We start from the raw sequence: 25821 nt of genomic DNA, 5'->3' as shown, positions 1-25821 counted from the left end.
AATGCATGGGATAAATACAAAGGAATGCTGTATAGAAGGCGTGGAACCAAACAAGCTTAGCAGTGATTAGATGGCAACAGCAGCAATTGGGAAGAGAAGCCAGTGCTGAGTAGACTTCTATGGTCTGTGTCTTGATTGTGGCTGGCCAGATTCAACTTCTGTAACTGGACAACAAGGACAGTGACGGGGAGACTTCTATGGTCTGTGCCCTGAAAATGGCAAGGACAAATCAAGACCAAGTATACATATAGTATCTTATACTATGAGTTTATCTTGTTGGGCAGACTGGATGGACTGTAGAGGTCTTTATCTGCCATCACCCAACGTGTAATTAAACTCTGGAATTCGTTGCCGGAGAACGTGGTGAAGGCGGTTAGCTTGGCAGAGTTTTAAAAGGGGTTAGATGGTTTCCTAAAGGACAAGTCCATAAACCGCTACTAAATGGACTTGGGAAAAATCCACAATTCCAGGAATAACGTATAGAATGTTTGTACATTTGGGAAGCTCGCCAGGTGTCCTTGGCCTGGATTGGCCGCTGTCGTGGACAGGATGCTGGGCTCGATGGACCCTTGGTTTTTCCCAGTGTGGCATTACTTATGTACTTATATGTTCTTATCTACTATGTTACCATGTTTATTCATGCCTTCAAAGAAACAGATTTCCCTTGGCTGAATCCATATCAATTAAATCCCATTAAATCATGTTTGTCTTCATAATAATTTCTATCATTTTGCCTTGCATTGACACCAGGCTCCCAATTTCTAAGTTTATTTCAATCTTGCTATCCCGCAAATCATGCGGCTTACAATACTAAAAAATAAGCGGTTCCTCCCACCCTCCACTTCTGCTGCTACTACATATGATCCGGTCCTGTTGCTGCTTCTGTTCATGGGTTCTTTTATTTCCATAAAAACAGATAATTCCCTCCTTCCCTACCCTCATCTGTTTCTGTTGCTGCTGCCTGTCTCACTACTTCCCTTGGCTGCTCTCTTGGTTCAGTGCCAGTGTTTGTGCCTTTCTTGTTGCTTCAGCTCCGAATGACCAGCTGCACCGCCACTTGTTTCCATGGGAGTAATCTTTAGTTGAAAAAAATTAGTTTTTCTGCACAGAATTAGGGTTTTCCTTTAACCAGTGGAAGGAGCTCAGAGACGCATCCTCAATCTAAGCAGCCATCACATGATCCCTCCCCCCTCCTCTCCCGAACTAAGGTCATTTGTAATTTGGCTATAAAAGTCTAGGAAAATGAAGTTACCAAAAATGTTATTTAACTCATATGACTGTTTGCATAGTTCTGAATTAAATGTACTGTACTCTTATTTAACCTGTTGCATCCTAAACCGCTTTGTATATATCTCAAGTCTTACAGTAGTGCTTCTCAACCTTTTTTAATGGAAGGCACTCAAGTGTGCTTGGTCCTTATAGCACGCTACAACAAAATGTCACTGTATTTTCATTGCCTGTTGGTCTTTTCTGCCAGTGCATTTGTATATATCTATGAGACAGGACTCTTGGCTCAGGCAGGCTGCATTAAAACATTTAAAAATAGGATACTGGAGGTTCAGCTGCTACTGTTTTGGTCCCTGCTAAAGCTCTTTCCTCCCTAAAGAAAACTAATTGTGTTGTTTTTGCCGCCACAGGAACTAGCAAGGACTCTTCTCCCTTCTCTCCTTCTCCCATGCACACAGATACCCTCCTGTCTCCCTCCCACCCTCTGGTTCTGTTTCCTACCCCGCCCTTAACCAACACACACAAGTTGGAGGGAAAGCAACCATTGCTTCTTCCATTCAACTCCTTAGCTTTCTTCCACCTACCACCATAAATGAGCCACAGGAAGAGACAAGAGCTTGTGAAAGAGAAGGAGGGGGACAACTATGAGTACTTTATATGCAAAGGAAGATCATGCCTGGCACAAGAAGCAGTTTTCCACTGTATACTGGTTCTACAATACTATCCCTAGGATTCTCCCAGAACAGTGTACACTCAGGATTAAAACAATGCTTAAGAAGTAATGGTAAGATCATGTCCCAAACAGTAATATATTCAGCAGGAATTTTCTTCAAACTGATGTTCAAATATATACAATAAATTATTTCTCATGATCATATAAATATATTTATAGGGATTATCAGACTTCTATGCATCTTGCAACCATCTGAACAATAATGTTCTATCGTTCTTTCTTTGCAAACGAAATGGCGCGGTGCAAATCCTCATAGAATCCCACTTTTGCTCTAATATTTGATTAATTTTATTCAAAAAAGATTTTCTTAAAAATTCTTAGAAATCCTTAGAAATTACGACTTATCTTTAATGGCAGCAGCATAAAGTTATCAGGAACCCCCGCCGACATGGCCAAGTTTCGCGATCCGCTTTATCAAGGAGGAGGCTCACTTTATGGCCATTTTGTTGATGCAGGAACAGTATGAAAGCTATAATGTGAGCCTCCTTCTTGATAAAGCGGATCGCGAAACTTGGCCATGTCGGCGGGGGTTCCTGATAACTTTATGCTGCTGCCATTAAAGATAAGTCGTAATTTCTAAGGATTTCTAAGAATTTTTAAGAAAATCTTTTTTGAATAAAATTAATCAAATATTAGAGCAAAAGTGGGATTCTATGAGGATTTGCACCGCGCCATTTCGTTTGCAAAGAAAGAACGATAGAACATTATTGTTCAGATGGTTGCGAGATGCATAGAAGTCTGATAATCCCTATAAATATATTTATATGATCATGAGAAATAATCTATTGTATATATTTGAACATCAGTTTGAAGAAAATTCCTGCTGAATATATTACTGTTTGGGACATGATCTTGTCATTTGATATATAGTCCCCACAGATTTTTGTTTAGGTGATTTAAATAAGAAGTAATGGTAGCATGCTGTGTAAAGCCTCTGCTTACAAAGTGTTCAAAGACATATTGGTAATAAAATACAATTTATTTCAAATCAACAAATTTTCTAGATCATGAAAATAAGTTATACAATAATATTATTCACACACGACAATAACTGCACTGCCAATATAAATAACAGAAAAAGCAGTAATTAGTATTTCAGTGCACACTTAGTGGAACGATAATTTCTTCTTTCAACAAATTCTAAAAGAAGTTGATCATTATTTCACTCTCTTTTTACACAAATGATTTTTTAAGCAGTAACTGGAAGAATATTTATCTCTGTATAGAAATCAGTTATATACAATACAGAACCTTATTAAACAGTCTCCTGAGCAAGCTCCTGTTACCTACAAATAAACACATTACTATACCCAGAGCTGAATAAGGAAGCCGAGTACATACAGCGGCTGTCCCATCACTTAGAAAAGGATAGACAAGCAGCACTTTGGTAAGAAGCAATGTCCATGTGAACTAGGGCCTCTCACCTAATGCAACATGAGAAGAAAAGTGGTCAGAATAGTAGACCTTCCTAATCAATCAGCATGCTAGACAGCAAGCGTCTCTTTTTTGGATAAGGAAAATCCAAGAAACAAATATAATTTGTATATAGCTTTTTAACAGGCCACACTAACTGAATTTTCCATTCTCAATTTAAGTACTTGCTTTTCAATAAATTTACATCTTTCAGGCTAAGTGCTAACAACCCTATCTTAAAAAGCTAAAATATATACATATAACACAAAGCATATTACCCCTGCAACAGCTCATAAAGTGAAAGCATAAAAAGTGCTCCAGTGAACAGCATTCTCTGCCCCAGTGGAAGGCACGTGGGTCTCCAGAAAAGAAGTACTTTAACCATGTGCGGTTGACAAGCCCTGCCAGTTAAACGTTGACCCATTTTCACCAGAAAGCTGCTCTTGGCTCGATTGCCCAGTTATAAATCTCTTCAAGGTGCTGGATGTTTCTGGTCGCAGCCAGGGTTCTGTAGCTACAGTGTCAACAGAGGGAGACCTATGAATGTCTCTGAGTGTAGCACGTTTCAGGATATCATCTGCATCTTCTAGAGAAGAAACTTCACCTTAAAAACAAAACGAACAAAAACAAAAGTGGTTTGTTATCCTTTCCATCGAAATAATCTACAGTTCTCAAGTCCTGACACTTCAAAGCATAAAGGTTTGTGATCAGGCACTGGCTTCTCACACTGCTAACGCCATTGTTTCTTTTAATCTACTGGTGCTGTCTTTGCAATCTAAAACCTTCCACTATGAATGTTATTTAACAACAGACTACAATGAGTTTTTCTGCCTGCAAATCCATGGGCTGAAGCTCAGAACTCAGTGCTATAGGGAACAGTGCCAGGAAATACCACAGGAACAGCGCAGGGGGAGCCCCCCGTCCCCAATGCTCAACACTAATAGCATGCAAACGATATGTAGCTGTTAGTGTTAAGCATTGGGAAGCTATTTTTCTGACTCCCTCCTCTCTCTATGGCTCCCTGGTGTTAATTGGTGTGGTGAAAAGAGGTGCCTCATGAAAGAAGTCTGGGCGAGAATCTCTCCCCTGTCAAGAAAGTTCTGGTCACAGCCCGTTGGCTGGCTGTCATGCTATGTGCTGTCCCTTTGCCTCCTCAAGATAATGTGGAGTCGCTACCTCCAGAGCTGGTGACCAGAACAGCCACATCAGAATGTAGTGGAGGTGGTGGAGTCAAGGACTGCTCCAGAATTTTAAAAGGCATGGGATAAGCATATGGGATCACTTAGGAACAGGAAGAATTAGGGGTTACAGAGGATGGCAGACTGGATGGGTCATATGGCCTTTATCTGCCGTCATGTTTCTATGTTTCTATAAAGAGAGATTTCTCATTGGATTCCAACACCCTAATGCTGGCTCAGAGCTGGCGGTAAGGGCAGGGTTCAGTTTGTGCGCCGTTTCTGAACAGCTAAGGACATCATCTGAGGGGACTGACTACATTTTAATGCTACTTATGACCATCTTTGGTGAGCATGTTGTCCCCAGCATTTGTGCCCTCTGAATATTCTGCGCTATTCCAACACTAACTGCCTCTGGCGCCAGCGTTAGGTTGAACATTGGCCTGCAAGAGCACAATGAAATTCAGAGCATTCCCTAGGGTATCTAGCTCTTTATAGACTATAATAATCATCCCATTGCACCACAGATTACAGAGCTTAGCAGTTCCCCACTATCGCTTCATAAAAGCAGACTAGTGTGATACTATGCTTATGTCAACGGCAAAAAGAAGAAAGAACCAAATTCTCTGCTCCTTCTTCAATTTAATCTAATTACCTGGAGACAGGCATCTTCTCAATCCTAAACACAATTCATCAGTATTCCTTCTCTATAACATGAATTACTACTTACTGGCCAGTATTTTTTTATTTCCAGTTTGAAGTTTCTGTGAAGTTCATTTTTTTTTTTTTAACAAAGTTAACTTGACTTCTTTCATAAAGTCTGACACCACTGAAGCTCTAAGTCTTCCACTCATTACATATCAGCTTCCCCATATTGCTCTATGGGAGGCAGTTCTGCTCAAGAGGAGCCACCTTTAAAGGTGAGGGGGTAATTCAGTCTCCAGGCCTATGCAATCTTTGCTAACAGTAATTCAAGTGATTGCTAAACTATGGGGCCCTTTTACTACGTTGCGCCAAAAAATGGACTGTGATAGTGTAGGCGAGTGTTTTGGGCGCACGCAGATCCATTTTTCAGCGCAGCTGTAAAAAAGGCCTTTTAAAAATTGTTGCCGAAAATGGATGTGCAGCAAAATAAAAATTGGCACGCGTGTCCATTTTGGGCCTGAGACCTTACCAGCAGCCACTGATTTAGCGGTAAGGTCTCATGTGGTAACCGTGCAGAAGCGCATAAAAAATGAAATTACCACAAGGGCTATGCAGTAGCCGGGCGGTAACTCAAAACTGACGCATGTTGGGCGCGTGTAGGCGCCTACGCGGCTTAGTAAAAGGGCCCCTATAAGAGCTGTTCTGTTCTACAGACATCTATTCACTGGCCATTACCCCCTTTGTTCCACCTCTTTATTAATTCTAGGGTTACATACGTTCTATGTAGCATTTTATAACAGTTCTCTTAAAAAATAGCTCGCACCACCATATAACTCAAATTTTGAAATATTTCCTTTCAGCCTCTAACTATATATTCCCACCAGTCTTTCTCCCAGCTCAAATGATGCCCCATCCCCTCAATTTGGACAGAAGCACTTGGTAGATTTTTTGCCAACACACCTTTTGCATCTTTTTGATTGGCAGAACAGTCCTCAATTGCAGTATCACTTTTAGTTAAAAGCTTCACTATTTAAAGTTGACATTGCCTGGAGGCTAGTAAATAGTGTGTTATGGTCTCCCAACTAAGTCTGTATTTCTGTACTAGCTCCTCAAAATATGGGATATATCATCCTGAATAAAACCTGCAAGCCTACAGACTCATGCTGGCCACCTCACCTAAATGAGGTCACTTCACTACTTGGTTCAAAATGTTTTCTTCACTGCAAACTGATTGGGCACTGCTGCTTCCTGACTTGCAGTCAGTTGAGTCTATTTCTTGCAATATCTTCAAAACATATTCTCTGTTTAACCCTCTTCCACCTCTTTTCTGAAACCTCTTGCACTAGTCTATGAGAACCATAACCTTCCTCCAGATACAAATTTTTAATAATGATCAGATCCTCCTGACTGAAAACCTCAGTAACTTTATGTTTAAAACAAATAGCGTCTGAATGTATGACGATAATTGCTGGGTAGTGGTGACATTTATGTGAGGTGGCTGTTGTGAGTGCAGGCTTATTGCAAATTTATTCAGGATAATATATCCCAAAGATAGATAATGGTATTGTGGTGGACCGAATATGGTCTAATTTTGATCAAGTTTCAGCTAGCGAGGTTAATTCAATATTGAAAAAGCTAGCTAGTAAATTTTGTTTGCTTGATCATTGTCCTTCTTACTTATTGAATAACCCACCAGTAGAATTAGGTGAATTGTTGACATCATTAGTAAGTAAAATGCTGGAAGAGGGTAATTTCCCTCTCGAAATTGGGAAAATATTGAATGATGTGAATCTGTCTGAGATGGCTGTATTCTTCATAATTCCCAATATGGTTTCAGACCCATGCACAGTACTGAAAGTTTGCTTGTAACAATGGTTACTAAAGTTAAGAACGCCGCCGAGTCAAAACATATCTTCTGTTTTGTTACAATTTAATGTGTCTGGTGCTTTTGACACCGTGGACCATATTCTGTTGATAGTGGTTGGGTGAATTAGGAGTCACTAGAACAGTTTTGAAGTGATTCAAAGGTTTTCTTAGCAACAGACAATAGTGTTAAGAAGAAAAGGAAATTTTCAAATAGTTGGAGCCTATGATCTTGCCACAACTGGATCATTGCATTTTTCAGAAGAGACTCAGCTTTTACAGAATTCTGCAGTTAGATTCATTTTTTTGTTGGAAGAAGTATGATCATGTTACGCCGTTTAGGGATTTACATTGGTTGCCAGTAAGAGCTAGAGTGGATTTTAAGATGGTTTGTCTGGTTTATAAGTTACTATGGCTATTGCCCTGTAGATTGTATTTTCTTGGTATGTTATCTGATCGGCCTTCCCAGCACAATTATTCATTGAATTTAAATGTTCCACTGCTTAACAAGATTCACTATAAGCGTTATTATGACAGTTCGTACTGATTCATTTTGTAACCTGCTCTGACTCCTGTTGGAAATTTGCAGGATAGAAAAGTTGGGAATGGAAAACAAGCTTTGTATAGTTTTTTGTTTTTTTTTAAACCGTGTACAGGTGGTTATAGAGGGAGGGAAGCAAACGGATTCAAGGAGCTAGTACAGAAATATTGACTTAGTTGGGAGGCCAAAACACCGTATTTAAAGTTGACATTGCCTGGAGGCTAGTAAATAGTGAAGCGTTTAACTAGAAGTGATACTGCAATTCAGGAATATCCTTTATGTCCACATTTTTAAAATCATTTATAGATTAGGACAGTGATGGCGAACCTTTCAGAGACCGAGTGCCCAAACAGCAACCCAAACTCTAATTATTTATCGCAAAGTGCCGGTACTCATTATGGGCGGGGTCACCACATATGACTCCACCCCTATGATAGCCACACCCCTTACACCAGCCATGGCGCATATAAACAGATATCATTGAAAATATTATACTAGTATAGAGAAAAAATGATTTTCTTTCATTATAAATCATTTCTGTAAGCTGTTACAGCTCCAGTATACCCAGTGCAAAATAAGACAGCAGATGTAAATTCTAAAATTGGACATATTCCAAACACTAAAATGAAAATAAAATGATTTTTTTCTACCTTTGTTGTCTGGTGATTTTGTTTTTCTATCCATATTGGTCCTAGGCGCTGATTCTGCTGCTCTCATCTGTTCTCTTAACTCCGTTTCCAGGGCTTCCTTTCCATTTATTTCTTTACTTTCCTCCTTTCTTCTTCATTTCTTGCCCTCCATCCATGTTCAGCAACCCTCCTCTCCACTTCAGCCACAAATGTCCAGCAACCCTCCTCTCCCCTCCAGCCACCCATGTCCAGCCACCCTCCTCTCCCCCCTGCCCTCCCCTCCAGCCACCCTCCTCTCCCCCCTGCCTTCCCCTCAAGCCACTCATGTCCAGCCACCCTCATCTCCCCCCTGCCCTCCCGCCCAGCACCAGGCAGGCCTCCCTCCCACTGAGCACCAGGCCTCCCTCCCACCGAGCAGCACCCAGCACCAGGCCTCCCTCCCTCCCACCCAGCACCAGGCCTCTCTCTCTCCATCCCATCCAGCACGCAACAGCACCCAGCATCAGGCCTCCCTCCCACCCACCCAGCACCAGGCCTCCCACCCAGCACCAGGCATCAGACCTCCCTCCCACCCAACCACCCACCCAGCACCAGGCCTCCCACCCGGCACCCAACCCAGCACCAGGCATCAGGCCTCCCACCCACCCACCCAGCACCAGGCACCCAGCAGCCCTCCCTCCCACCCAGCATCAAGCACCAGGCCTCCCTCCCACCCAGCATCAGGCCTTCTTCCCTCCCACCCACCCACCGAGCACCAGGTCGCCCGCCCGCCCCCCTGGCACACACGCCCAGCCACTTTCCTTCATCCTTCTTGCTAAAAAAAGAAAAAAAAACCCAAGCAATCGCGGAACCGCACGCCATCCAGTTCCCGCCCCCCTCTGGCAGCGACAGCTCCAGTGAAAAGCATGTTGGCTCGGCACACATTCAGCTTCCCTTGAGTGCGGGACCAGAGCCTGAGAGACAGAAGGGAAGCTGAAGGCGCGCTGAGCTAGCACGCTTTTCACTGGTGCTGTCGCTGCCGACGCCGCCTTAACCCCGAGCAGGACAGGCATGAGTTTTAAATTTCGGGGTGGGGGGGTGGGAATTGGACGGCACGCGGTGCCTCGATTGCTTGTGTTTTTTTTCTTTTTCTTTTTGTAGCACGAAGGATGAAGGGGAAGTGGCTTGGCGCGTGTGCCAACAGAGATGGCTCTGCGTGCCCTCTCTGGCACGCGTGCCATAGGTTCACCATCACTGGATTAGGGTAAACTCATTATACAATATAGGCATTTAGGTATATCTGACCCTTTTACTTCTCTTTATCCCAGATATCTATAAGTTTAATGTACAAATGTATTTACTACCCTCACGTTTTGCCGTTCTTGCTTATTCAACCAAATATCTTGTAATTTGGTTGAATAAAGTTAATTTGTTCTAGTCTAATCCATTGTTTTTCTTCTATGCCCCCCCCCCCCAACCCTTCCAATCCCAGATTACTTTCATTTGGGCTACATTAAAATATTGTATCACATAGAGTACTGCCAATTCCCCTTTCCAATTTGGGCTCCCCCTCACCACTTTTGGTGGTTGCTATCTCCAAATAAAAGCAAATCATGAAAAACCATAATGGGAACCGCCACTGGCAGGAACAGACAAGGCATTTAACAATCTCGGTAATATGTTCATTTTAATACTACTGGATCCTGCCTAGCCAGGACATATCCAATCTTTTACACTTTTCAAGATTCCCTTTGATCTTTTCTATTAAAAATGGGTAAATTTGTATCTCATGAGTAATCTGTACACCCAAGTTCCCAATAAACTCTGCTGCTCATCTAAATGAAAAGGCTTCATGACATCTTCTTCCTTTGTAAAGCCACTGCCGCCACCACCACCATAACCTTGGAGAAGGTGCTGAGGCTAGCTGGAATGGTAGTATTTCGAACTGAAAATGCCCTGAGTAGCCGTTGGCGCAGAGGCCAAATTGGGATATGCAAATATGCCTCCTTTAGATCCAGAGCCATGAGAAACTCTCCCAGTTGTACCGCTGCTATGACCGAATGCAAGATTTCCATGCAGAAATGCCTGATCTTGAGAAAGTGACTGACCTTTTTCAGGTCAAGAACTGGGTGATATGACCCCCCCCCCCCCTTTGGGGAACCACAAAATAGATGGAATACCAACCGTGCCCTTGGTCCTGGTGTGGCACTGGAACCACTGCTCCCAATTGCTGCAACAGCTGCAGTGTGGACCACACCGCTGTTTGTTTGCGACATGTGGTGTATAGAAACTCCAAGAAAATAATCTGTGATTGGAGAGGAGAACTCTAATTTGTAGCTGTCTTAAATAAGCTCCACAATCCTTCAGTCTGTAATAATTTTGGCCCACTCTTCATAAAAAAGGGACAGCCGTTCCCCTATCTGTGTCGACAAGGCGCAGGTGAGGATCTGTTAGACTGATTGGAGTTGTGCTTGTCCGCACAAAAGGACTATTTCTGCTGATATCTGGACTGTGGAGGAAAAGTAAGGCTGGCCAGGCTGATACCTCTTATTATCCCTTAAAATGGAGTTGAGTCTGACTGGACTTAAATAAGGCTCTAGGCTTGTCCTCTGGCAGACGCCGAGATTTAGAATCACCAAGGTCTTTGACCAGTTTTTCCAAATCCTCTCTGAACAGTAGCTTGCCCTTAAATGGAAGCTTAATCAGCCGCTGCTTGGAGACCGCATCAGCAGCCCAGTGGTACAAATATAACAAGCGACGTGCCGTCGCAACCAGAAACACCTGTTTGGCTGATGCCCGAATAAGATCGTACAAAGAGTCCGCAAAATAGGCCAGACTCATTTCCACATCCAGAAATTCAGGAGAGGGTTGTACCCCCGAATCCAGCAAGGAATCTGCTGCCTGTTCCACTCAGGAAAGACAAGCTCGGGCAGCATATGAGCTGCAGATGGCCGTCTGCAGAGAAGAGCCGAAATCTAAAAAAAAAAAGCTTCGAGGAGGATTTGAGTTTGCGATCTTGCACGTCTGAGTGCTATGCTCTCTTCTACCGGTAGTCTTTCTGGTCACTGTAGCCACTAAGGAATCCACTTTAGGCAATTTCAATTTAGCCTGTTCCTGAGATACCAGATATAGACAAGACATTGCTTTGGCCACTCTAAGACTAGCATCTGGAGTAGCCCACTGAGCAGACATGAGCTCCTACATAGCTTCATAGACTGGAAAGGTTTTAGGTTTCCTGGTGCTAGCTATTTTGGGATTAGAGGAAGCTGAAGATTGAGCTTCTGGGGAAGAAATATTTAAAGCCTGCAAAGCTTTTGTGATAAAAGCTGGTAACTCTTCCTTATGGAATACACAAACCACTGTGGGGTCGTCTGCCTCATCAGAAATAAGGTCACCCTCAAGCCCTTCAAGAATGTTAGAACTCAGGGAGGGTGCAGCCATCTTCCCCTTAGAGGAGGTAGGAGAGAGAGGAGCACTAAACTGCAAGTCCGACCCTGAGCCCAAACGTCTCCTTTTGGACTCCTGAGCAGGCTACAGAGGCTGAGAAGCAAAAGAGCCTGACCTTGGTGCAGAATGCTTCAGCAAATACACCCGGTGTTAACAGCTGGGGAGAATGGCTCTTGTGCTCTCTCCCCCCCCCCCCCCCCCCCGCAAAAGAAACCCCCTGAAGTGCTTCACAATGGCCATTGAAACAGCTTCCGACCCAGAAGAATGCGGCTGTGCCTCCATCGCGCGTCAACATTACCAACATAGTCTTCCACTGTCCAAACCCCCACCCCCAGACAGATACCCGATGCTGCACTCCACTTCCCACAGCGGTAGCAGTGTTTGACCAGCTCTGCAGCCATAAAAACAGAAGTAAAACTCACACCACGAGGGAGCCCGAAGAAAAAAGGAAATTTAAAAGTACACTCACCTTTAACAGCTGAAAGTGCAGTCTGAACTAGCCCTCACTGAAGACAGTGATGTGTAAAGCTGAGGAAAACCTCTCTCTCCCAGAAATAGCCGAAAAGCACTGGTGAAGAGTTATTGCCCACATTAAATAGCTGGAACACCCCCAAACTATGCTGAATTAGAAAATGTAGAAGAGTTGCACCCAGATGAAACCAGGAGCTTGTAGATGGCCATACATCCACCCACCCACCCACCTGCTAGAGATAGGGAATACTGACTGACCAAGGAGCATTCCATCCTATAATGCAGAGTTCAGTTCAGTACTCTCTAGGGTGGGTGTGTGTGTGTGTGTGTGTGTGTGTGTGTGTATACACACACACACACACACATCCTTCAGAAATTTTATACTTCCTCTGTGTACAAGCAATCAGTATTCCTTGTTTTTAAGTGAGATCATGAACAGTAAAGCACAGCACTTTAAAAACAAAAGTTTTTACTGATGAATTAAAACGTAGGTATCTTTACACCAATTATACACTGCAGCAAATGAACACAAGTATTTCACCAACTTCTTTCTGGTTTATTCTCAACTGAGCTTTCTTTGTTTGACCATAACCCTTCTTTATATCTAATGGCCAATACAGTCATACCTGTACTAACTGAATTTTGAAGTTCGTTTAATCTTCGTATCCTTTCTTTATTCTTAGTTTGCAGCTGCTCTATATTTAGGCTGGAAACAGAGTGTAAAGAGAAGTTGTCTGGTTGCTGGAGAGGAGGCGCAGAAGGAAGAATATTTTCCTGCAATTTCAGAAAATAAGCATTTCATCACTAAGGCAGTGTCATTTATTTAGATGTCATCCACAATGAAAAAAAGCTTGTGGCCACCTAACAAAGGCCACAAAGAAAAAGGCATACATGGAAGAAGTGAATTATAAGAATACAGGATACCAGAAAAACTGAATGTAGAATTAGAAATACAAGACATGATGAATTAGCAGTTACTGTAATAACAGATATGTAAAAGGAAAAATGTCATATAAAAGGAATTTTAAATGCATAATATCAACACTGAATTTACCTCTAGAATGCTATTAGGAGTTTATTTACCACTGTTTTGAAGGAATTCACTCACGGTCGTATACAGAAAGAATAAGTCAAATGTAGGCAACAGACAATTATAAGCAGTAAAGCGAATGCTACATACCTGTAGAAGGTATTCTCCGAGGACAGCAGGCTGATTGTTCTCACTGATGGGTGACGTCCACGGCAGCCCCTCCAATCGGAATCTTCACTAGCAAAGTCCTTTGCTAGCCCTCGCGCGCCGATGCGCACCGCGCATGCGCGGCCGTCTTCCCGCCCGAAACCGGCTTGAGCCGGCCAGTCTCATGTGTAGCAGGACAAAGACAAGGGAAGACACAACTCCAAAGGGGAGGCGGGCGGGTTTGTGAGAACAATCAGCCTGCTGTCCTCGGAGAATACCTTCTACAGGTATGTAGCATTCGCTTTCTCCGAGGACAAGCAGGCTGCTTGTTCTCACTGATGGGGTATCCCTAGCCCCCAGGCTCACTCAAAACAACAACCATGGTCAATTGGGCCTCGCAACGGCGAGGACATAACTGAGATTGACCTAAAAAATTTACCAACTAACTGAGAGTGCAGCCTGGAACAGAACAAACAGGGCCCTCGGGGGGTGGAGTTGGATCCTAAAGCCCAAACAGGTTCTGAAGAACTGACTGCCCGAACCGACTGTCGCGTCGGGTATCGTGCTGCAGGCAGTAATGAGATGTGAATGTGTGGACAGATGACCACGTCGCAGCTTTGCAAATTTCTTCAATGGAGGCTGACTTCAAGTGGGCTACCGACGCAGCCATGGCTCTAACATTATGAGCCGTGACATGACCCTCAAGAGCCAGCCCCGCCTGGGCGTAAGTGAAGGAAATGCAATCTGCTAGCCAATTGGATATGGTGCGTTTCCCCACAGCCACTCCCCTCCTATTGGGATCAAAAGAAACAAACAATTGGGCAGACTGTCTGTTGGGCTGTGTCCGCTCCAGATAGAAGGCCAATGCTCTCTTGCAGTCCAATGTGTGCAGCTGACGTTCAGCAGGGCAGGAATGAGGACGGGGAAAGAATGTTGGCAAGACAATTGACTGGTTCAGATGGAACTCCGACACAATCTTTGGCAGGAACTTAGGGTGAGTGCGGAGGACTACTCTGTTGTGATGAAATTTGGTGTAAGGGGCCTGGGCTACCAGGGCCTGAAGCTCACTGACTCTACGAGCTGAAGTAACTGCCACCAAGAAAATGACCTTCCAGGTCAAGTACTTCAGATGGCAGGAATTCAGTGGCTCAAAAGGAGGTTTCATCAGCTGGGTGAGAACGACATTGAGATCCCATGACACTGTAGGAGGCTTGACAGGGGGCTTTGACAAAAGCAAACCTCTCATGAAGCGAACAATTAAAGGCTGTCCTGAGATCGGCTTACCTTCCACATGGTAATGGTATGCACTGATTGCACTAAAGTGAACTCTTACAGAGTTGGTCTTGAGACCAGACTCAGACAAGTGCAGAAGGTATTCAAGCAGGGTCTGTGTAGGACAAGAGCGAGGATCTAGGGCCTTGCTGTCACACCAGACGGCAAACCTCCTCCATAAAAAGAAGTAACTCCTCTTAGTGGAATCTTTCCTGGAAGCAAGCAAGATGCGGGAGACACCCTCTGACAGACCCAAAGAGGCAAAGTCTACGCTCTCAACATCCAGGCTGTGAGAGCCAGAGACCGGAGGTTGGGATGCAGAAGCGCCCCTTCGTCCTGCGTGATGAGGGTCGGAAAACACTGCAATCTCCACGGTTCTTCGGAGGATAACTCCAGAAGAAGAGGGAACCAGATCTGACGCGGCCAAAAAGGAGCAATCAGAATCATGGTGCCTCGGTCTTGCTTGAGTTTCAACAAAGTCTTCCCCACCAGAGGTATGGGAGGATAAGCATACAGCAAGCCCTCCCCCCAATCCAGGAGGAAGGCATCCGATGCCAGTCTGCATTTGGGCCTGAAGCCTGGAACAGAACTGAGGGACTTTGTGGTTGGCTCGAGATCCACCAAGGGGGTGCCCCACACTTGGAAGATCTGGCGCACCACTCGGGAGTTGAGCGACCACTCGTGAGGTTGCATAATCCTGCTCAGTCTGTCGGCCAGACTGTTGTTTACGCCTGCCAGATATGTGGCTTGGAGCACCATGCCGTGACAGCGAGCCCAGAGCCACATGCTGACGGCTTCCTGACACAGGGGGCGAGATCCGGTGCCCCCCTGCTTGTTGACGTAGTACATGGCAACCTGGTTGTCTGTCTGAATTTGGATAATTTGATGGGACAGCCGATCTCTGAAAGCCTTCAGAGCGTTCCAGATCGCTCGCAACTCCAGAAGATTGATCTGTAGATCGCGTTCCTGGAGGGACCAGCTTCCTTGGGTGTGAAGCCCATCGACATGAGCTCCCCACCCCAGGAGAGACGCATCCGTGGTCAGCACTTTTTGTGGCTGAGGAATCTGGAAAGGACGTCCCAGAGTCAAATTGGACCAAATCGTCCACCAATACAGGGATTCGAGAAAACTCGTGGACAGGTGGATCACGTCTTCTAGATCCCCAGCAGCCTGAAACCACTGGGAAGCTAGGGTCCATTGAGCAGATCTCATGTGAAGGCGGGCCATGGGAGTCACATGAACTGTGGAGGCCATGTGGCCCAGCAATCTCAACATCTGCCGAGCTGTGATCTGCTGGGACGCTCGCACCCGCGAGACGAGGGACAACAAGTTGTTGGCTCTCGCCTCTGGGAGATAGGCACGAGCCGTCCGAGAATCCAGCAGAGCTCCTATGAATTCGAGTCTCTGCGCTGGGAGAAGATGGGACTTTGGGTAATTTATCACAAACCCCAGTAGCTCCAGGAGGCGAATAGTCATCTGCATGGACTGCAGGGCTCCTACCTCGGATGTGTTCTTCACCAGCCAATCTTTGAGATACGGGAACACGGGCACCCCCAGCCTGCGAAGTGCTGCTGCTACTACAGCCAAGCACTTTGTGAACACCCTGGGCGCAGAGGCGAGCCCAAAGGGTAGCACACAGTACTGGAAGTGACGTGTGCCCAGCTGAAATCGCAGATACTGTCTGTGAGCTGGCAGTATCGGGATGTGTGTGTAGGCATCCTTCAAGTCCAGAGAGCATAGCCAATCGTTTTCCTGAATCATGGGAAGTAGGGTGCCCAGGGAAAGCATCCTGAACTTTTCTTTGACCAGATATTTGTTCAGGGCCCTTAGGTCTAGGATGGGACGCATCCCCCGTTTTCTTTTCCACAAGGAAGTACCTGGAATAGAATCCCAGCCCTTCTTGCCCGGATGGCACGGGCTCGACCGCATTGGCGCTGAGAAGGGCGGAGAGTTCCTCTGCAAGTACCTGCTTGTGCTGGAAGCTGTAAGACTGAGCTCCCGGTGGACAATTTGGAGGTTTTGAGGCCAAATTGAGGGTGTATCCTTGCCGGACTATTTGGAGAACCCACTGATCGGAGGTTATGAGAGGCCACCTTTGGTGAAAAGCTTTCAACCTCCCTCTGACTAGCAGGTCGCCCGGCATGGACACTTGGATGTCGGCTATGCTCTGCTGGAGCCAGTCAAAAGCTCGCCCCTTGCTTTTGCTGGGGAGCCGAGGGGCCTTGCTGAGTCGCACGCTGCTGACGAGAGCGAGCGCGCTGGGGCTTAGCCTGGGCCGCAGGCTGTCGAGAAGGAGGATTGTACCTACGCTTGCCAGAAGAGTAGGGAACAGTCTTCCTTCCCCCGAAAAATCGTCTACCTGTAGAGGTAGAAGCTGAAGGCTGCCGGCGGGAGAACTTGTCGAATGCGGTGTCCCGCTGGTGGAGCTGCTCTACCACCGACTTTCTCTCCAAAAATATTATCCGCACGGCAAGGCGAGTCCGCAATCCACTGCTGGATTCTATTCTCCAGGTCGGAGGCACACAGCCATGAGAGCCTGCGCATCACCACACCTTGAGCAGCGGCCCTGGACGCAACATCAAAGGTGTCATACACCCCTCTGGCCAGGAATTTTCTGCACGCCTTCAGCTGCCTGACCACCTCCTGAAAAGGCTTGGCTTGCTCAGGGGGGAGAGCATCAACCAAGCCCGCCAACTGCCGCACATTGTTCCGCATGTGTATGCTCGTGTAGAGCTGGTAAGACTGGATTTTGGCCACGAGCATAGAAGAATGGTAGGCCTTCCTCCCAAAGGAGTCTAAGGTTCTAGAGTCCTTGCCCGGGGGCGCCGAAGCATGCTCCCTAGAACTCTTAGCCTTCTTTAGGGCCAGATCCACAACTCCAGAATCATGAGGCAACTGGGTGCGCATCAGATCTGGGTCCCCATGGATCCGGTACTGGGACTCGATCTTCTTGGGGATGTGGGGATTAGTTAAAGGTTTTGTCCAGTTCGCAAGCAATGTCTTTTTTAGGACATGGTGCAAGGGAACAGTGGACGCTTCCTTAGGTGGAGAAGGATAGTCCAGGAGCTCAAACATTTCAGCCCTGGGCTCGTCCTCCACAACCACCGGGAAGGGGATGGCCGTAGACATCTCCCGGACAAAGGAAGCGAAAGACAGACTCTCAGGAGGAGAAAGCTGTCTTTCAGGAGAGGGAGTGGGATCGGAAGGAAGACCCTCAGACTCCTCGTCAGAGAAATATCTGGGGTCTTCTTCCTCTTCCCACGAGGCCTCACCCTCGGTGTCAGACACAAGTTCACGGACCTGTGTCTGCAACCGTGCCCGACTCGACTCCGAGGAGCCACGTCCACGATGGGGGCGTCGAGAGGTAGACTCCCTCGCCCGCATCGGCGAAGCTCCCTCCGCCGACGTAGTCGGGGAGCCTTCCTGGGAGGCGACGGCAGCCGGCACTGCACGCGGCACCGACGCCGGAGACCTCACCTCGGGCGATGGGCCAGCCGGCGCCACGCTCGACGGTACCGGTGGCGCAAGCACCGCCGGTACCGGAGGGGTAGGGCGCAACAGCTCCCCCAGGATCTCTGGGAGAACGGCCCGGAGGCTCTCGTTCAGAGCGGCTGCAGAGAAAGGCATGGAAGTCGATGCAGGCGTCGACGTCAGAACCTGTTCCGGGCGTGGAGGCTGTTCCGGGCTGTCCAGAGTGGAGCGCATCGACACCTCCTGAACAGAGGGTGAGCGGTCCTCTCGGTGCCGATGTCTGCTGGGTGCCGACTCCCTCGGTGACCCAGAGCTCTCGGTACTGACACGGGAAGGGGACCGGTGACGATGCTTCTTCGACTTCTTGGAACGAAGCATGTCACCGGAGCTTCCCGGTACCGACGAGGAGGACGTAGAATCCAGCCGTCGCTTCCTCGGGGCCGAGGCCGAAGGAGGTCGGTCTCGGGGGGGGCTGTACCGCAGGAGCCCTCAGGGTAGGGGGAGACCCACCCGAAGGCTCACCGCCACCAGCAGGGGAATGGACAGCCCTCACCTGCACTCCAGCCGATGCACCACCCTCCGACGACATCAGCAGACGAGGTCCCGTTACCACCGACGTCGATGCAGCTATCCGATGTCTCGGCGCCGATGCAGAGGGCCGATGCCTCGATGCACTCGATGCACTGGCGGCCGAGGATGAAGCTCTGGACGCTGAAGAAGTCGATGCACTCGATACCCCCGGTGCCAATGCCGACGAAGAGCCCGAGAACAAAACGTTCCACTGGGCCAATCTCGCTACCTGAGTCCGCCTTTGCAAGAGGGAACACAGACTACAGGCCTGAGGGCGGTGCTCGGCCCCCAGACACTGAAGACACGACGCGTGCCTGTCAGTGAGCGAGATTACTCGGGCGCACTGGGTGCACTTCTTGAAGCCGCTGGAAGGCTTCGATGTCATGGGCGGAAAAATCACGCCGGCGAAATCAAAAGCCGAAATGGCGAAAATGAGCACCAAAACTTTGAGGGAGAAAAATCTCGACCGAGGCCGAAAAGAGGCCTACCCCGACGACGAAAGAAAACTTACCGGGGCAAAATCTGAAAATACGGGAAGGGCAAAACGAAACCCGAGAGGGCTTCCGGAGCACTTTCCGAACAGTTTTAAAGGATTTTCCGAAGAAAAAACATGTCGAAAAAAGGACGCGCGAGGTCGACTTTCCGGGGCTCGACACGGCGAAAACACGACCGTACCGAGTGCGGACGAAAGAAGACTGGCTGGCTCAAGCCGGTTTCGGGCGGGAAGACGGCCGCGCATGCGCGGTGCGCGAGGGCTAGCAAAGGACTTTGCTAGTGAAGATTCCGATTGGAGGGGCTGCCGTGGACGTCACCCATCAGTGAGAACAAGCAGCCTGCTTGTCCTCGGAGAAAAATATTCAAACAATACAAGATATGGCATAGTATGCTAATTACAATGTCAACACAATAAAACATTTTAACAGACAGCAATAGGGACAGAGTTGTGTGTGTTTGTGGGGGCTCTTCAGAAGCTGAAACTTGAGGGTTAGAGAAAGGTTGCCTTTAACAGGTGCCACAATCAATGGGTACCACCACCTCTTCCTTCCTCGGAGTCAATGTTACTCAAAGCTGTTCCTAAGTACTCCTTAGCTAGTCTACTTTTCAGGATATTCATAATAAACATTCATAAAATAGATTTACATGTGGTAAGAGGAAGTGCATCCAAATCTCTCTCATTTATATTCATTATGGATATCCTAAAAAAAGCAGACTAGCTGGGGATATTCTAGAACAGCTTGAGAAACACTGCTTTGGATGAACCTCTCACTTGGACTGTTGCAATACACAAAAAAAACATGCTTCTGAAACATGCACAATACAAGAAAGTTTTGACAGGTCAATGGCAGCGAAGCCTGACCTGATCCCCCCTGTCCTGTATCTGGCCCCCCTTCAACCCAACTCAAGCACCCTCTCCCCCCTGCTGTATGGTGCACTCCTCATCCCTAACTCCTCCAAGGCATATCTTAAAATAGGCAGGAGTGATGTCCACTCACTGCTGCATCTGGTGCCGCCATCTTGAAATATGGAAGCATTTTACCTCCATGTAGTACATCCTAGGATGAACCGAATGGGGTCAGTCTGCCATAATAGGGGGCAGACACTACAAGGGAAAAAATTCCCGTATTTGGCAGACCGACCTCAGCTAGTACATAGTAGGATTCAAGATGGTATTATTCCTCCCTTTTTAAGGTATGCCTGGTGGGGGGGGGGGGGGGAAGAGGGGCATACTAGACATCAGGGAAAGATTTTTTTCTTTAAGGTCAGGGTGGGGGGGGGGGGGGGAGGGTGTGCCAATAGTTTTGTTTTGGGTTTTTTTTTTTACAGTTGGTGCAGGGTGGTGGTGGGGAAGAGAGGGGTGGATGCCACTAGGCACCAGAGAATTAAGTCAGGAGCATGGTGTGGTTTTGTCAGGAAATTGGTTCGGGGGGGGGGGGGGGGGGGGGGTAATGATGCAGAATAAAAAAAAAAATAGCCGCAGGCAAAAGTAATGTCACCCTACCTGTCAATGCATGAGCCAATCACTGCTCATGCACGGACAGGAAGGGTAACATTTTGTAATGTGCTGCAGACTATTAATTTGTATGCTCAATGCTTACAACATGCCGTGATATTTTTTGATCATTAATCTGCAGTAGAAGCCGTGTGCTCAGCTGGCTGTATCACAAGGCTTTCTGCATCGGCCCCTCAGTCATACAATCTTAACCTCCCAAACTGCTCTAGCAACGATCTTCATCTATTCTTGACCCTAACACCACCCCTTTTTTCAACAATATCTCCCAGTTGTAGACACATGATAATTAGCAGGAAATCACTCCTCCACCTCTATATCCTTAATTGGGAAATATAGCCAAGTGAACTTACTGCTCATATTAGCAGCCAGTTCCCTCCTCCCCCTCCCCCCCACACTAGGGGTTGGTAAACACAGTTTTTGAGGGCCACAATCCAGTTGGGTTTTCAATATTTCCACAATGAATATGCATAGAATTGATTTGCACTTGCTACTTCCATCATATGCAAATAGATCTCATGAATATTCATTGCAAGAATCTTGAAAACCCAACTGGTTTGTGGCCCTTGAGGACTGTGGATACCCATTCCTATCTAATTTTCCCGAGATACATATTCCGTACCCTGGTACAGTCAATGGTAATAAGTCACCTGGACTACTGCAACGCACTGTACGCTGGCTGCAAAGAACAGACTATCAAAAAAACTCCAAACAGCCCACAATACCGCCGCCAGACTCATATTTGTGGGGTACAAATGTAACAAATAATAATAATATTTGGCAAAACTAAATATGAAAGTGAAAAACCACTAAGAGAGAAACTTCACTGGCTCCCACTTAAGGAATGTATCACGTTCAAAATATGCACGATTGTACACAAAATCATCCACGCAGACGCCCCAACCTACATGCTAAACCTTGTGGACCTGCCTCCTAGAAACGCCAAAAGATCATCCCGCAAATTTCTCAATCTGCACTTCCCCAGCTGTAAAGGACTAAAATACAAACTGTTACATGCCACCACCTTCTCCTACATGAGCAAGCAGCTGTGGAATGCATTACCTACTGACTTGAAAACTATTGACGAAATAACCAACTTTCGTAAATCTCTGAAGACATATCTCTTCAACAAGGCCTACAAAGAAAACCCATAGCCTTACTAAAGTACCTCGCCAACCCAACCAGTTAAGAAAGTCTACCTCTATACTCAACCACCTAACTTCCCTTCTTTTTTCTCTGACTTAATCTCTGTACTTCACTAATTGTATCTGCTATCCTGGAATGACAATGTCATAACAGGACTCTGTAAGCCACATTGAGCCTGCAAATACATGGGAAAATGTGGGAAACAAATACAATAAATAAATAAATAAAATAAATTTGTTTCATGTTCCAAAGGCCTGCCTGTCGCTATTTGCTTGTCAACCTTGCTTACTCTTTTGGGAGCCTTATGCAGCCATACCACTGCATTGTCATCTCCCTCTGTGACCACTTACTCTTCTTGGTAGAGAAGCATCTAACATTTCGTGCTTATACCAACACACAGTAATCATCTCTCCATCTACGCTTCTTTTACTTTAACTCTCCTCCATCCTTGCTTTTACAACTGTCCTCTCCCAAGCATGTCTAAATTTGCTATGGTTTGGGTTCCTATCACCACTGCTGACAATGCAGTAGCTCACTTGTAACAGGAGTTCTTCATACACAGCAGGGGAAACCATACAAACCAGTGAGTGGTGTTATTCAATGACACTAACACAGAGACTGCTCTTAGAGGTCAGATAACAGGGTGTGGTTTACTTGGATTTCAGCAAAGCTTTTGATAATTGTCCTGTAAAGAAAGTTCATGATTAAACTGAGCTGCCTAGGAGTAGGTTCCAAGACAGTGAACTGCATTAGAAAGTGGCTGATTGACAAAGAGAGAGGGTACTGGTAAACAAAATTCAAAGGATAGAAAGGTGAGCAGCAAAGTGCTTCAGGTATCAGCTGTAAGGCCGATTCTGTTCAATATTTTTGCAAGCAATTTCACAGAAGGGTTAGAAGGAAAAAGTTACAAGGATGACATGAAGATCTGCAACAGGGTGAACACTGCTGTGGAAATAGACAAAATGAAAAGTGATCTAACAATAAGTAAAGGAGTGGTCAAGTGCTTGGCAATCAAGCCTTAATGCACAGAAATGCAGAGTGATGCATTTGGAGTACAGAAATTCAAAGGTGTTATATGCAATACAGATCAGGAGAGAGACTTCAGGGATGACAGTATCTGATAATCTCAAAGCAGCAAAAAAGTATATAATAAGGTGGTGGCTAAAACAGGATGGTGGCTGCTGCATAGGAAAAATAACAACCAGACCACATGTGATATTCCCACATGAAACTTGAGTTTTCTACAGTCCAGTTTGAAACATTCAGAAGATTTGTGGCTGGAGCCAGTGGATAGTCACCCATTCCCATGTTCTCAGTATCTTCTTGCAAAGGAAGTAGAAGTTGATCCTATCTTGTTTGTTTAGGCAGAACATGGCTATTTCATTATCTGGATGAGAACTCCCCTCCCCCAAAAAACTGCTGAGAAAACCTTGAGGGCACAGAACACTACCCTTAATTCCAGGAGGTTTATCTGCCCATTTCCCTTGCATATGTAGAGAGAGAACATCTGCTTCCCAACCTGTCTGTGGTAAGGACTAATTGATGATCCAGCAATTGCAATAGCAAACCTTAGGTGAGTGTTCTGGAGGACCTCTGCCACTGGACAGCTGAGACCATCCTGCTCATGATCAAGACCTGTTTTGACAAGGGTTGAACTGGTTGGGCCAAGTGAATTCTGAGCACTCACTGAAGCTTTGCAGCGACAGGTGCTGCCGTACGCCCTGAGAACAAAAGAATGGAATGCATCGAAGAGTTCTTCCTGCTGTTGCCATTTGTTAGCCTTCCCCACAGAGCTATGTGGGCACCAGGAAAAGGTATGCCTTGTGATGATACCATGTTCACCGTCAAAATATCACCAGCAATCAGTGTCGTTCAATGGTTCTTTGACACTGATACTTTTGGTGCTATTAAAGGGAGCACTGAACTCTGAGGTCTTGGCAAAGACATCAGGGACACTCAATCCTTGGACTTGGGTGATATTTGAGCAGATACCACAGCCAGGGACATCATGCTCTAGGCCCAAAGGAGCACATGCAATTTACGTGATGGTCAGTTACTATAATTGCAGCACAACAACAGCTGAAGCCACTAGCTGCATTCTCTACCACAATGAGAACAGATAAAAAATCAAAATGACCAGTGATGAAAAATTAATCAACAGTGTTAAAAGTATTAGGTCAAAATACTTAAATAAAAGTAAAAATAAATGTATATTTTAATACTTAAGGTAAAAGGAACGTACAGTGAAGAACACATGAAAAAATTTACTTAAGTGAAAGTAAAAAAAGTTATTTCTTTATAGAATACTTTTTGAGTAAAAAATAAAAGTACCACAACTACAATGATGCAACTATTATTAATGTTTTTATCCCAACAACTTTGCTGCCCTACAAATCAATCCACTTTGCTTTCAGTAAAACAAAATTTTTGAAAATGGCCATCACTCATGTGAGTGCGCTTGTGAGTCACTACATAAGAACATAAGCGCTGACACGCTGGGACAGACCAAAGGTCCATCAAACCCAGTATCCTGTTTCCAACAGTGGCCAACAATATCCCAAAACAGTACAATACATTTAATGCTGCTTATCCTAGAAATGAGCAGTGGATTTTCCCAAGTCCATCTTAATAATGGCTTATGGACTTTTCTTTTAGGAAGATATCCAATAATTTTTTTAACCCCGCTAAGCTAACTGCTTTTACCACATTCTTTGGCAACAAATTACAGAGTTTATTTATTGGGATTTATTGCCACCTTTATGAAGAGATTCACTCAAGGCAGTGTACAGCAGGTACAATTTAACATAAAACTTATAATTTTGTAAACAGCATAACAATAGTAAAATAACTAACAAACAAACATACATACATACAATAAATGAGGTAAACTTGAAAACAGTAAACTGAAACCTAATAATAGAGCTATCATGAAACAGTAAACTGAAACATAATAATAGAGCTATCATGAAACAGTATCAAAAATATACACATTTAACGGCACTGAAATTCAAATATCAGAGAAATAATACAATGTTAGCATAATACTAATGACACACCCAATAAGCATGCATTAGAACATTCAACTAACATAGATATGATGCTAAAGACTTTCTACAATACAGCTTTTACCATATAGCTGAGGGACCAAGAGCAGATATATGATGGGAACAAGATGCATAGTACACGTTTAATTATATGCTAAGTGAAGAAATATTTTCTCTGATTTGTTTTAAATTTACTACTTTGTTGCTTCATTGTGTGCCCCCTAGTCCTAGTATTTTTGTAAACAGCACAGCTGAAAAGGTTTTCAACAACTGCACTAGCAGAAAGTGGATTGTTCAGTCTGAAAAAAAGTTCCTTCAAATCAGGCCACATTGCAATATCACTGTTGTCTTCTGACGGGGGTCTGCAGATTTTAATTGAAGGAAACTCTGAAACACTTGACTTCCGTATAGCAAAGAACACTTTATCATCACTGTTGTCATTATCATCTGCATTAGAAGTAGTGCATCACCTTCATCTTCTTTATCATCGTCATGTTGCCCAATTACAAAGGCGGCTTTCACAAAGTTGGAATCATTGCCTCATGTTCTGATAAACTCTGTTTGAATATCTTTGAGAACTGATGCAAGAATATCAAACACGTGGGAACTCTCCAGTCTTAAGGCCATAAAAGAAGACTTCCTCTCTAAAGACTATCAATCCAATGGACAATCACCCCAATGTAAAATTTTCCATGGGATGACCAGCAGTCTGTTGTAGAGACAAATCTGTTCACCAAGAATTGCTAAAAGCTTCAGTTTCATCTCCGTTTTAAAATGACCCAACTCATCACTGGCTGGAGACCAGTAACCAATTCAACACACACAGACAACTCCACTGTTCTTAAAGGCTATATTCACTGAACAGAAAAATTTAAGATGAGATAATCCACTGTTTATACAACAAAGTTTGCAATCACACTTCCAGGTTTTGCTATTTCATTTGGTTTACTGTGGAATCATCATTTACAGCTTTCTCCTGCTTTTACTGCATAACTGAGCAAAAGTAGTAA

General features: G+C 45.3%; 1 protein-coding gene across 3 annotated transcripts in view; it reads right to left on the bottom strand.

The window, feature by feature from the left end:
- Window positions 1-2920: 2920 nt before the first annotated feature.
- CSPP1 (centrosome and spindle pole associated protein 1) overlaps window positions 2921-25821 on the bottom strand; it is a 370862-nt gene continuing 347961 nt past the window's right edge. For all 3 annotated transcript variants that reach the window (XM_030215269.1, XM_030215277.1, XM_030215287.1), the window contains 2 exons: window positions 12750-12897; window positions 2921-3977 (listed from right to left, as the gene is read on the bottom strand). In XM_030215269.1, the coding sequence (XP_030071129.1) occupies window positions 3751-3977; window positions 12750-12897 (375 nt within the window). In that variant the 3' untranslated portion in view covers window positions 2921-3750. The remainder of the gene's footprint in view (window positions 3978-12749; window positions 12898-25821) is intronic.

Source organism: Microcaecilia unicolor, chromosome 1, assembly GCF_901765095.1.
Source record: "Microcaecilia unicolor chromosome 1, aMicUni1.1, whole genome shotgun sequence".
NCBI classification, from domain to species: domain Eukaryota; kingdom Metazoa; phylum Chordata; class Amphibia; order Gymnophiona; family Siphonopidae; genus Microcaecilia; species Microcaecilia unicolor.
This window is presented reverse-complemented; position numbering and strand designations above follow the sequence as displayed.